The sequence below is a fragment of the Mycetomoellerius zeteki genome, unplaced genomic scaffold, assembly GCF_001594055.1.
Source record: "Mycetomoellerius zeteki isolate Tzet28-1 unplaced genomic scaffold, Tzet1.0 scaffold431, whole genome shotgun sequence".
Lineage (NCBI taxonomy): Eukaryota > Metazoa > Arthropoda > Insecta > Hymenoptera > Formicidae > Mycetomoellerius > Mycetomoellerius zeteki.
In genome coordinates, this window is record NW_017257426.1 from 2,720 (window position 1) to 16,508 (window position 13,789).

The following is a 13,789-nucleotide window of genomic DNA, read 5'->3' on the forward strand; positions in this document are numbered from 1 at the left end:
TGCGTTCAGCAGAGAAAGCAGCTTTGCAACTGTTGTAAAATTCTTCAATACGATTGGTTCTTGCTTTTGGTTCCTGACAGATCTAAATGTATAAACCAATCATATTGAAGAATTTTACAACAGTTGCAAAGCTGCTTTCTCTGCTGAACGCAGCCATTATCTTACTAATATATAAAATTGATATATTTGGCATGATTTGAATTGTTATATAATATTTTACAGTTTACAAATATTCATCTGACCTACTCTCTTTAATGTCACTGTGAACGAGTATAATTCTGGCTGGCCGATTTCTTAGCCACTTACTAATTCACGACGTCGACTACGGCGTGAGCTAACCTAATCAGGCCCACGTCCCGTATCATAGAGGCAGTCATAATGGGCGCGTTCAAGTTGACAAAGCGGCTAACCTGCTCGCCAAGCAAATGAACATAATTGGTTGTTACTTATAGATCCAACCAATCATATTCAATCGCTCGGTAAGCACGCCTAGCCGCTTTGCCGTCTTGAACTCGCCCATTGATTTTTGCACTTTGGACAGATTTCTGATTGGCTGACAAAATTGGTTACTGCGCATTCTTCTACTTGGTTCACCTGTCTTATTACATCATGAACGGGCCATCAGTCCCCAATGCGTAATGTGACACGGGCATTACGCTGTATGTGAAAGCTGCCGCAGGTTTCTCTCTGATTACGAAATTTTTTTCTGCGGTAGCCTTGATGACTGATGGAAAAAATCACGGAATACTAGTTAAGGTTTCCGATTACGAATTACTGAATCATTGTAGAACCAGAGTAAAAAAAGTGTCATATGTGATGTAGATTTTGAAGTAAAATTGCCTTTCTCTCTCTCTCTCTCTCACTCTCTCTGCAATGAATAAATTAATTAACGTGTCGTCGAACGTTGATTTAGACGATCCAAGATTTCGTATCAAACCATATCAACAAATTGTGGCTTCTTGCACTGGTGCATTTATTACATCGGTGTTTGGTAAGTTTGTAATAATGATAACTGGATAATTGGATAATTTATGACTTTTGTTTCCTCAGTGAGAGATATATATTATTTTTATAAAAATGTTTGATTATTTTGAATACAATTATATATATGTATATATAACGTATATTTAGGAAAAGACTAGAATATTATCAATATTTCCAAAATATGCCATTTTGAAATCGTATCAGCGTATGAAAATTACAAGATCTTGTTATATTCTGTTGTCTATTTGAGTTGTATATTCCTTTGAAGTTAAATATATTTTTACATTTTTTGTTTTAATTTAAAAATTACATTTGTTTTAATCTCTTTGGTTGCTTGTGCACCTTTTGTAAGTAAAATTTTGAATGTTTATGTTTTTTTATGTTTTTACTAGTGACTCCATTGGATGTGGTAAAAATACGTCTACAAACACAACAAAAAGCCATGCTTTCAAATAAATGTTTTTTATATTGCAATGGTTTAATGGATCATTTATGTCCGTGTACCAATGGCAAAATGCCTGACTGGATGAAAAAAAATGGAAAATTTAATGGGACATTTGTATGTAATTACTATATAATTATGACATTTAATATTTCTGTTTTCATACGAATTATGATATTTGAAATGCAATATCATACAAATCTTTTCTTTACACTACTTACATATTATAACAAATTAATTTTTATATTTTTTTCTCGAATATACTTTTTATTTAGATTGATAAAATATATAATTGACAAAAACTTTTCAGTATAAATATTAATAAATAAAAATCTATAAATCTCTTGATCAAGCATTGTAAGGTACAATTTTGTTAGAAATGAAAAACATACGCTGACTGAATTAGATCTATTTACTTGAAAGAGTTTTGGTATATTGAATCATTGTACATTATTATATATAAGCATACAAAAAAAAATTTATTTTAACAAAAAGTATAAGATAAGATTCATATAATTATTTGTTTTTCTGATATCAAAATGTAATAAGATATATAGAATACACACTACACAGTCATAATATCATATAGATAATCATAATATCAAAGAGAAACCTTAATACAATATTAATAATGTCCACTCATTTGTTGATTTTATTAATTTTATTTTCAGGATGCTTTATTAAAAATAAGTGAAACAGAAGGTATAGCATCATTATGGAGTGGCTTGAGTCCTACTCTTATTCTAGCTGTACCTGCAACTGTAGTTTATTTTGTTTCATATGAACAATTAAGATTATATTTGAAGGTATTAGTATTTTCATTGTATGCGTGTGTATGTGCGAGATAATTTTTTTAGCTTTATTTATATATAATACATGATAGAAACTTTAGATGAAATATCTAATGTGTGTGTGTGTGTGTGTGTGTGTGTGTGTGTGTGTGTGTGTGTGTGTGTGTGTGTGTGTGTGTGTGTGTGTGTGTGTGTGTGTGTGTGTGTGTGTGCGTGTGTGTGTGCGTGTGTGTGCGCGTGCGTACGTGCGTGTGCGTGTGCGTATGTGTATGTGCGCGTGCATGTGCGTATGCGTGTGTGTGTATTTTTAGGATACATATAATAGAGAATTTAAAAAGAAGAGAAACAATGTGGAACAACCTTTCTGGATTCCTATATTAGCTGGTGGCACAGCAAGAATCTGGGCTGCAACACTGGTGAGTCCATTGGAGTTGATAAGAACAAAAATGCAATCACAGAAACTAAGTTATGCAGGTAGGATAAATTAATGTAATATCAAATTAATATGTAAAGAAGTTTAAAAGAAGATTGGCGATTTCAAATGTGCTTTATGTGTTTCAGAAATAACACAGACATTAAAAATAGTTGTGAAATATAGTGGTATTTCTGGCTTATGGATGGGATTGAGTTCAACTCTTCTTCGTGACGTTCCTTTTAGTGCTATATACTGGTTAAATTATGAAACTATAAAGAGACTGTGTAGTTCACAGCAGACTTTTACTTTTAATCTGGTAGCAGGAGCTGTAGCTGGATCTGTATGTATTTCAAAAATATAATTACAATATTTTATATATTCCAAAAAGATATGCTAAGATGTAAACATTATTGTAGATAGCAGCATTTTTTACTATTCCCTTTGATGTAGTAAAAACACATAGACAAATTGAAATGGGCGAAAAAGAAATTTATTCAGGTAATTATTTTATATATGTATACAAGATGTTCAAAGCATAACGCGCGCGCGGTCCGTACGATTTTTAAGATATTTCCGATAGATAAAAAACAAAGTTGAAAGATGAATATACATCTGTTTTATACTGGCTACAATATGAGACAAAAAAATAAAATTGATTTTTTAATAAAAAAATCAAAGTAATCTTAAATATTTTAAATAGCACCATACAATTTTTTTCATAATATTGTAGGGGTCTTCAAGACTAATTCAAATCACTATCAAAATGTCACTTTTATTGATGTTTTACTGATTTTATTGCATATTTGATTAAATAAGTACATGTATGTACGTATTTATGTTCTATGTTTTAGTTAGAGGTTGTACTGCTGTTACAAATAATGCTGAAAATTTGATATTAAGTATCAATAAAATCAATAAAAAAAAAGTGACATTTCAATAGTGATTTGTATTCGTCTTGAAGACCCCTACAATATTATGGCAAAAATTTGTATGGCACTACTTAAAAAATTTAAGATAACTTCAATTTTTTTATGAAAAAAATTTTCTTTAAATCATGTTTTTCACTATTGTAGCATGTATAAAACAGATTAATATTTACCTTCCAACTTTTTTTTAACTGTCAGAAGTGTCTGAAAAATCGTGCGGATCGTTACGCTGAACACTGTATAAAATTTATTAATGTGAATTTTTAGATAAACCTATTCGCAGCAGTACTACATGGACTATAATACAAAGGATTTATCATCAGGATGGATTAAAAGGTTTGTTCACAGGACTAATACCACGTTTGGTGAAAGTAGCCCCAGCCTGTGCAATTATGATTGCAACTTTCGAACATGGCAAACGTTTCTTTCAATCGTATAATGCTAAAAAAGCTGTCGAATTTGAAATTGAACGTGATGTGCATTTATTGCAACACAAACCTAATAGTACAAAATGATATGCTGAAGACAAATAATGTGCTAAATACAAAACTATAATAAAGTTACGAATTAAGGCTCATGCTTGATTACTATGTATTGAATTGTAATGTCAAAAGCAAAAAGATACATAAATAAAATTTTTGCGAAACATTAAAATATAAATATTTTTCAATCAAACAATATTTCCATTTGATAGAATACACTTGTAAAATATACTCAAATCTCTCCTTTTAGTTTAGAATAAAATAAAATAATATTTATTTCGATTTGACAGCTATCATATAATATATTTCGTCTTTTGAAAAAGGTACAATTTAATTCCAAATATATGGTTTTTTATTGATTACCGAAGTATTCAACACAACGGTGTTGAATATTTTCTGGTATATTTTACAAATTTATTTTATCAATTGAAGATTATCTGTTCTATTGAAAAATATATTTTAATATATTTTGCAAAAATTTTCTTTATACATTTTTTCGATATTAGTGTCAGATCTAAGATAGTTGCAGTAAATAGGCAAAAACCTGTAACTTCAATTTTATATAATTATTAAGGTAGTATACTCGCGAATTGAAAACAGAATTTCTTGAAATTAAAACTATACATTGTACTAGAAGACGTTGACACACTTGTGCATTTACAACGAAATTAACTGTTTCAATACTGAGATGTAAGCAATTAACAGCTGTACTTTTTATACATGTTGTTTATACAAAATTCATGAAAATGTCGCGTTTATGTTTGTAGAGTCTAAACTAGTAGAGATATATTAATAAAAAGGGAGGATGCGATGAAGAAACATGAAACGGATATTATGAGAAAAAATAATAATTTTTACTATTTAGTTTGGAAAATAGAGCCATAAAAAAATGCTTTTTTGTAAACGTATCAATCCGTCGTGAAGAGAGATAGCAATGAGTTGCATTAATCTGCGTCTAAGACCGGTATTCATAGTCGGTTTTTATTTTAAGACCGTCTTAAATCGCTAATGCGGCCCTTTGATTGGTTTATGACTTCTTAAGACTGTACTAAAGATGGTCTTGAATATGAGATCTGACTATAAATATCGGCCTATGTGTATTCATTTTTTTCCGCGTGTACGGGCGGTCTATAGACAGGAGCAGACAAAAGATTTTTTTCACTACTGGCGGAAGTGAGATTAGTGAGATTATCGTCACTGACAATGAGCGCGCGATGGGACCTAACTTTTGAATGATATTATCGTGAATGTATACTATCTTAATTTAGCAATGTATAAAGTATAAGCCTATTTCAGTCAGCACAGTCTACGGGGATGTAAACTTCCATTTATTTAAAAGATACATAAATATTTCGATCCTTGGTTTGGATCGAATCATCAGTAAAAAAAAAGATCGTAAGTGTTAATAAATACGAAAACTAGTAAACCGTAAATACAATTGCGATGTAGTATATACATCTTCGTATAAGTATACCATTTTTGAGTTACATACATATGCTCGAACGTGAATGTACAGTTCAGCGAATTTCTTGAATATCAAATTACGCGATTTGTTAAATAAAACGATAGATAATCCTGTTACGTCCGGAGGACTTCACGATTCTTTTCTTTCGTGGAAATGTTTACCAGAAACTATTTTGTACAAACTAGAGAACAATTAATTCTAAGATAGCGCGGTAGATTGAATACTGATTCTTAAATGTCTTAAAATAATTAATAACTATAATCGAAATAATTAAAATTCAGTTTTTCTATTGTCTAAGTTTATTTCATAAATTTGACTGATAGACCACCGGTAATTTAGTGAGTGCTCGCTGGGCCAGAAGATCAATCATTGTTAAATAAGTCATTGTTAAAATCTCTTACGGAAATCTATTGTCAGCATTCAATGTTGCATGCGCGCGCGCATCCATAATTAGATAAGACTAACTAGAATTTCCACACACCAACACAAATCAAATCCATCTAATCATTCCTATTCCTGGAAGACACTATAGTCTAAAGTCTAAACTTTAAAGTCCGATTGCCAAAACAAAAATGGGCATATCGCCCTCTGCAAGTCATATATACACACACACACACACACACACACACACACACACACACACACACACACACACAAAACCTTGATCAAAAAGTTCCCGGAATTACCACCAGGTGATGCTCTGAGTCAGCTGATTTGAGTTCTGTTTTTTTTGGTTAGGTTGCCACATCTATCATTGACATTTCCACCAAATTTTATCGCCATAGCTTGACATTTGTAAAAGTTACGCCGTCTTGAGTACATCTACCTCTGCACGGTTGGATCATGGTATCCTGTTGAGATCCATTACGACTCATCTTCTCTCTAGCGAGGATTCCACATCTGAACCCTTTTTTTTTTCGCCGACAGAAACATGTATAGTGTTAACTTTATTTTATTTTAAAACTAGAGGGAAGACCATCTATACTACCACGGGCCTACGTGGTACGTATTTTATATATATATATATATAAACAACTAAACTGAAGATATACAACGCCAAATAACTTTCTTGAAATATGTAATTCATTTATAAAATGAATAAAGCCCAACTTCTTCTCACAACACTTATTTTCCGAGTTTGTTAACATTTACATGTGTAGTATATTATATTCAACATATATGAAAAATTACATGCATGTAAAATTTATTATTCTATATATAGACGAATTAGATCATCTTCTTTGGCAGGATAATGTGTAACTGGACATTTCTTCTTTATCCGTATTTCCGACAAAATACATTGATAACAAAATATGTAACTAAAAAAATGGCGTAAAATTAATTTTGTATTTTATTTAAAAATAAAATAGGAAAAACTAATTGAGTGCTAAAATATTATCTATTTACCCAGATATCATAAGCACGGTATGTATATGATGAGGCTTACGACAAAGTGGACAAATTCCTTTATATTGCTGTGCTACATTTGGCACCTATTAAAACAAAAGATTATATTTCGTTTTTGTTAGTAATTTAAATTATATCGATATAATGGAATTATATTGTGCTAATTCATTGTATTTATTTTTACCTTTGGTGGTGGTGGAGCTGGAAGACTCATAATATCCATGTCATAATTTTCCTGATTCCACCAAGAAAGAAATTGTAAGAAGAAAGCTCCGAGTTCAAGAGATCCAGTAATGATTCTTTGAAGTATATTCCATCCATCAGAGACAGTGAATGAATTATATTTGATCTTCCTTAATAACTCGGTGACAGTGAGAGCAGATTGTAGATCAGCATATGTCAGTGTAACAGATAGTAGCCTTAGCAAGAGTGATGGATATATTGATTTCTCAGATACGTAAAGTATATAATTGTATAACACGAGAGTTTCATATGTTACAAAAAGAATTGAAAGTCCTTTAACGACACATTTACTGAAAAACTTTTGCCTCCTCTGTGTATCAAGAAATATTTAATATATTAAGAAATTACTGTACAACACACACATATAAAACATGTTTGAAAAGTTAACAGACAAAATTCTAAAAAATCAACGAATTTAGATATTAGCTTTTATTCGTACCAGGCTTTTATATAATTCTATATTTTCTTGATGTACATAATAAAATAGCGACACATACAATGATTGAAAGCTATTATAATACTCCTCTTCTAAAATCATATTTAGCTGACACATTCTATTGCTTTAGATCGCTAGTATATCGTAAAAAAACTTTCCTTTTAAGCGCAATTTTATCTTAGAAGACAATAAAGTCTGCCAGAGTTAGATTTAGTCAAGTTAGATAAATATGGAAGGTGGTAGATTGTTAGTTAAAAATTGCAAGACAATCTTGGCTGCATGCACAGGTACATTGTCATGCAGGAGACACCAAATGCAGAAGTGCTTAAATTGTGCCTAATGCGTCCCAATCCTTCCAAAAGCATTTTAAAACCTCTAAATAAAATTCATATTCTAAACTAAATTTACAAAAACAAAATTTAAATAATAGGGCTCTCGAAATTAAAAAAAAAAAATACAATAATAAAGTATGCGGGCAATGAGAGTGTTAATACAGCGCGGAAATTGGTGCGTAAATTATATAACAAAAATTCGAGTGATATTCATACAATATATTCATCTACCATGAGTGTTGATACAATTTTCTTGGACGTTTCGGTTTTTCTTCAACCATCTTCAGCAAGTTATGAATAATTTTCGTCGATGTCTTAATAACATATAGTCCGCAAATGTTGGAAAGGTAATTTTTGTCGATGTCTTGACAAAATATAGTCCGCATATGTTGGAAAGATATTCTACGTGAGACCGAGGAGATGAGCATATCCCTACTGTACAGATGGAAGTTGCCATAAAAGAATAAAAAATTGTAAGTACTTGTCTGACTTTCATCTGGATAACACATTTAACAATTTTTTATACTTTTCATAAGAATATCTTTGATTCTTTTGGACAGAGGTTAGTCATTTGGTTTAACAGCGAAGAGACAATTTATGGCAACTCCCATCCATACAGTAGAAATATGCTCATCCTCGGTCTCACATAGAATATCCTTCCAACATTTACGGACTATATGTTATTAAGACATCGACGAAAATTATTTACAACTTGCTGAAGATGGTTTGAAGAAAAACCGAAACGTCCAAGAAAATTGTATCAATATTCATGATAGATCAATACATTATGTGAATATCATTGGAATTTTTTTTGTTATATAATTTACGTACTAAATTCACAATTTGACCTAAAGGAACAATTCCATGACAACGCACCTGCATACATAGCCAGGATTGTCTCACAGTTTTTGGCCAAAAAACAGGTTATAGTAATTCCTATATTCACCTAATCTCGGCAGACTTTTTATTTTATAAGTCAATATTGAGTGAATATTTTTTTTTATATTTCTAATATAAAATTATACTTAAAAAAAGAAATTCTTAATAATGTAACAACGATCCGAGGTATGTATTAAAACACATCAGCTAAAGATAATTCCGGAAGAGGAATTTTATAACAGTTTCCAATCATTGCACTGCCATTTTATTGCACGTATCGAGAAGGAAGGAGACTATATAGATACCTGAAATGAATAAAGACTAGCCTCTGAATTCGTTGACTTTTATATAGAAGAGTTGTATCTTTTTAAACATACTGTGTACATTTTAAAAAATGATGGTTATATCTCTTTTACTTGCCTTTCTTGATGTACTGTCTATGTTTTGAAGTTTATATCTTAAACTAAGTTGCACAAGTTTATTCCTTAAATATGGAAATGTCACTAATATTATTAATGATAATATTTGTTGTTTATGTGATAATTTTTCTTGTAACCCTGTCTTGGAATTAATTATTGTGACACGTTTCAAACCATAAAATGTTTCAGAAAATGATGCAGCTAAAAATGATATAACATTTTATTTTTTCAAGAAATTATATGAAGACATTAAGATACATCATATATTAGAAAGATACTTACAATATCTCTTTAGGTAATATTGCTGAAGAAATACATTAAAAATTAAATACCCTTCATCTGTCCATTGAAGAATATGCCCATATTTGTCAAGATTGAAAGATACAAGAAACTAAAATTATATTAAGATTAAAGATTTATATTTTAGAATACGAAATATAATATAAACATAATTCATACATATGTAAAACAATCAACGATTTTTTAAATGTAATGTAATATATGTTGACTGATTACTATTTTATAAACAATTATGTAATAGCAATATATTTTTTAAAAAACTTAGGGTTATCCAGAAGATGCTCCTAATCTTCAATTTCAATGATATGCTCATTCAACGTAGTTTTTGCATGAAATGAAAGAATCTGGCATTAAAATATTGTGCTCAGTCCCTAGAAGCAAGATATTAATATCATTAAAGTTTTTTGTAACTTTTGTACACACCTTAAATTTTGAGTACCTTTACTGCACACGTTCGATATCCATTCGTGTTTTTTTTTAATTTTCACCACTTTTACAAATATATAAAAATTATTAAACGATTTTTAATTATATTTTGACATCTTTACAAGTATTTGTAAAATTGTATATTTATAACAAATTGTGTATAAATTGTTATAACTAAATGTTATAACAAAATGAGAAAAATATACTTTTACATACAAACATATAAAATTCTGAAACAAAAATGTTTGAAAGAAAAATATGTTTCAATATTTTAAAGTTGAAATTTCAAACTACAAAAGAAAAAATAGTTCAAATGTCGGTTGTTCAAAAAATTTAATTATTTAGTATCCTAAAAATGAAGTTTTTTAAATATACATGAATGGCTATATAAATTGAAGATACATTGCATTTACATTTTAAATGCATTTTAATTTATTATTGCTATTGTGTTAACAAAAATTTTTAATTTATTAGAATTTATTAGAATTTATGTTCTTTGTAACATTACAGACAACATAATATATATCATATACATTTAACACAAGGTGCCAAAATCATTGTGTTTATTAAGAGCTAATATGTTGTTCTAGGATTAAATTCTTCTTTTAATAATTCACGAAATATTCTCGCAATACAAACAAGAATTAGTTGAAAATAAAGAAAACAAAATTTGTTTTAGTTACAAAAAATGTACACTCTATACACACACAGTGGGTCATTTGTGATTCAGAGGTGAATCACTTCGGGGCTGTTCTAGTTAAAGGATACGCATAAATTGAAGCCGGCAACGCATAAAACTTGTTCTCTAAATGCCAAACTTTTTTAGGAATAGAAAAGGGACCGATATTTGACCGGTGATCTTAGTATTTCAAAGAAAAGAAAGGCGCAAGACCCGAATGACCTACAGGTGTTTATTAAAGATTAATCGCGCACGTTTAACTATTGTTAGGTTAGGAAATCTGTCACATCGATGGCGTAGAGGGTTAGATGAATTCTTTGTTTTATAAACAATTTTCTGCTTTAAGAATAAATTCTGTTTTAAAAACACAAATTCTCTGCTTTAAAAATACAAATTTTCTGCTTTAGAAACACAATCTATATATAATTTGTTCTATATAAATTTTGTTTTTACATTAGAGAATTAGTTTTCAATGAAATTGAAAGTGATGAGCGTCTTCTAGATAAATATCATATTGTTAATACACATATTTGATTTAATAAAAATGTCTAAAAATTATTTTGATAAATATGTTTTAAGAAAAATTATGCATTTACTAAACAATTGAGACTTTAAAGCGCAGCATTATACCATGGCATTATGAGGAACATACTAAATAACAGAGTGTATACCGAAAGAATTTTTTTAAAAGCCGGTTCAAGAGTTGACGCAAGCGATTCTTGTGCAATAATTTCAAAGATAGAAGGCCTGATGTATGCGGTCCCAGTCAAATGAGCACCTTTTTCTGCCATAATCTGTTTGCATAGAAATATACCGTTAATCTATCAATCTTTATCAAATATTAATTGCATTCTCTTTCCGCCACATCGAAACACATTATTTATTATGAATCTCACCGCTATATATGGAGCGAATTATTTTCGTGATTGATAGATACAAAAGTGCTATTTATGATTATGATGCTTATCATGCTTTTGTATCATATCATGTAAAGCTGGTTCTACATTAAGCTGGTTCTACATTAGTCGCATCGCAGCGTCGCAAGCGTGTCGCAACCGTTGGAGTCCAATCAGAGTCGAGCTAGACTCGTTGGATTGCAACGTTTACGACACGCTTCCGACGCTGCGAGATGATAAATGTAGAACCAGAGATTTGTTCGCGTTGCAAGATCCAACATGCTCCAATATGCTCCTATCATAGCTCTTACTCACTCTATCAAACGCGTTGGAGTGAGTAAGAGTTATGGTAGGAGCATATTGGAACGTGTTGGAGTATGCGACGCGAACAAACCTCAGCTTAATGGCTACCAATAGGTGCATTCAGTACTACAACCGCTCACTAAACGCTCAGTGAACGCTTGTCTCTGTTTGGTCTATATTTTTAGTTCTAACGGAATATGCCAATAAGATGCAAGCGCTTAATGAGCGCTCAATGAGCGGTTGTACTGAATGCACCCAATGGTTACAAAGGCTGCGTTCAGCAGAACGTTTGTTTTGCAACTGTTGGAAGTTTCCTTAGCGCTAATTGGATCATACTTTTAGATCTAGAAGAATGGTCCTATCTCAGCAGACAATCATAAAACGGTTGCAAAACTGTTGAGTCTGCTGAACGCAGCCAAAGTTCAATGGCTGCGTTCAGCAGAGAAAGCAGCCAGTAATGGCCGCAGCATAAGGTTTGTTCGCGTCGCATGCTCCAACATGTTCCAATATGCTCCTACCATAGCTCTTACTCACTCCAACGCGCTCGATAGAGTAAGTAGGAGCTATGGTAAGAGCATATTAGAGTATGTCGAAGACGCGAACAAACCTTAATAGCGTTTTCCACCCGATCGGGTTTGCATCAACCTGGGTTGGATTAATGGCGTTTTGTGCTCTCCAATTGGTAGATCATGTAACGTCAACCAATAGGAAAGATTAATCCAACCCAGATTGGTGCATACAAGAAGACTAGAACTAAGGAGGCTCAACTCGTGCCAATAGCGGTAGTGGGGGTGAGGCAAAAAGTGGCGACGGATAACTTCCCCCACTCTTGCGCTTCATTAGTCCTCTCTGTCGCTCTATATAGTCATCGCTCTGTCGTTCTATAATCGTCAATTTGTCGCTCTTATATCGAACTTTCACACAATGCGCAGTGCCGCTGCACATCGTGTGAATAGCTGCGGACGTTTTTTGACTTACCCCCACCACGCGAGTTGATCCTCCTTAGTTCTAGTCTTCTTGGGTGCATAGCATAACAAAGAAGAGGTGTGCTCGTGAGGTATGTACGTACATCAAATTTTGACGCGTTCTGTACATATATGGCGTTGGCTGCGTTCAGCAGACTCAACAGTTTTGCAACCGTTTTATGATTGTTTGCTGAGATAGGACCATTCTTCTAGATCTAAAAGTATGATCCAATTAGCGCGAAGGAAACTTCCAACAGTTGCAAAACAAACGTTCTGCTGAACGCAGCCATTGAAACAAGTCGCTTCTAGAGTCCCTATACTAAGAGTCTGGCCAATGTTGATCTGAAGCAAAATGGCGACAATACTTATTGCTGCAAGTTACGTATGAATATCGAGTGTTTGCGAATTAAATAAATTAACGTACCTCAGTAAATTGATTTAAAGCTTAATTGATATAAAGAGGTAAGGTTATATATTATAATTTTTTGATTGAAAAGAAATTGAAAGAAAAAGGCAAATATAAAGGCATTATAAATTAGAAAAATGACATTCTAACCTTTTTAAAATAATTTTTTAAATAATTTGATTTATTAGTTGAAAATTTATTACTATAGAAAATGACTGGTTGTTGTATAGTTGGATGTTACAATAGCAGTGAGAAAGGTTTTTCCATGAAACGTTTTCCATCTAATTTAGAACGGCGAGCATTATGGTTAGAAAAAATTGGAAGAAAAAATTGGCAATTGTCTAAATATCATCATATTTGTGAAGTAAGTACAAAATGTAATTATTAATAAATGAAATAGGTGAAAATTACAAAAGTGAACAAATTTACTAGATATTGGCCAACGAAATTATAATTATTCTAATGAATTTATTCACTTTTATAATTTTTACCTCATTGCGAGATATACAATCGACCCCCTGAAATATTTTGGATTTAGCCATGTAAATAATTATGTTATTACGTTATTTTTAGGCTCACTTTTCAGAAGACAT

General features: G+C 31.4%; 2 protein-coding genes across 3 annotated transcripts; one reads left to right on the forward strand and one right to left on the reverse strand.

The window, feature by feature from the left end:
• The first annotated feature begins 736 nt into the window (after positions 1-736).
• Positions 737-4,251, forward strand: LOC108726614 (solute carrier family 25 member 40). Of its 2 annotated transcripts, XM_018454292.1 has the most exons (8): positions 737-830; positions 914-991; positions 1,377-1,543; positions 2,098-2,232; positions 2,529-2,691; positions 2,779-2,972; positions 3,049-3,130; positions 3,826-4,251. In XM_018454292.1, exons 3-8 carry the CDS (start codon positions 1,427-1,429, stop codon positions 4,071-4,073), a joined length of 939 nt encoding a protein of 312 aa, XP_018309794.1. In that variant the 5' UTR covers positions 737-830; positions 914-991; positions 1,377-1,426; the 3' UTR covers positions 4,074-4,251. The 2 variants fall into 2 exon arrangements, with proteins under 2 accessions (XP_018309794.1, XP_018309793.1); XM_018454291.1 differs by having other exon boundaries at positions 737-991.
• Positions 4,252-6,288: 2,037 nt separating this feature from the next.
• On the reverse strand, positions 6,289-11,627 carry Pex12 (peroxisomal biogenesis factor 12). Its single transcript, XM_018454293.1, has 7 exons — positions 11,523-11,627; positions 11,298-11,420; positions 9,504-9,612; positions 9,223-9,422; positions 7,097-7,465; positions 6,913-6,998; positions 6,289-6,824 (listed from the first exon to the last, which is right to left on the reverse strand). The coding sequence occupies exons 2-7, from the start codon at positions 11,415-11,417 to the stop codon at positions 6,713-6,715; spliced, it is 996 nt and encodes a 331-aa protein (XP_018309795.1). The 5' UTR covers positions 11,418-11,420; positions 11,523-11,627; the 3' UTR covers positions 6,289-6,712.
• Between the last annotated feature and the right edge of the window lie 2,162 nt (positions 11,628-13,789).

Bases quoted from the DNA above. Each gene is read 5' to 3' on its own strand.
- LOC108726614 (XM_018454291.1), top strand. From the start codon at position 874: ATGAATAAATTAATTAACGTGTCGTCGAACGTTGATTTAGACGATCCA. The intron at 992-1,376 runs GTAAGTTTGTAA...TGTTTTTACTAG, and splicing joins ATTTATTACATCGGTGTTTG to TGACTCCATTGGATGTGGTA. The intron at 2,973-3,048 runs GTATGTATTTCA...ACATTATTGTAG, and splicing joins CAGGAGCTGTAGCTGGATCT to ATAGCAGCATTTTTTACTAT.
- Pex12 (XM_018454293.1), bottom strand. From the start codon at position 11,417: ATGGCAGAAAAAGGTGCTCATTTGACTGGGACCGCATACATCAGGCCT. The intron at 9,613-11,297 runs GTATACACTCTG...ATATAATTTTAG, and splicing joins CTTTTAAAAAAATTCTTTCG to TTTCTTGTATCTTTCAATCT. The intron at 6,825-6,912 runs GTAAATAGATAA...CCATTTTTTTAG, and splicing joins ACCGTGCTTATGATATCTGG to TTACATATTTTGTTATCAAT.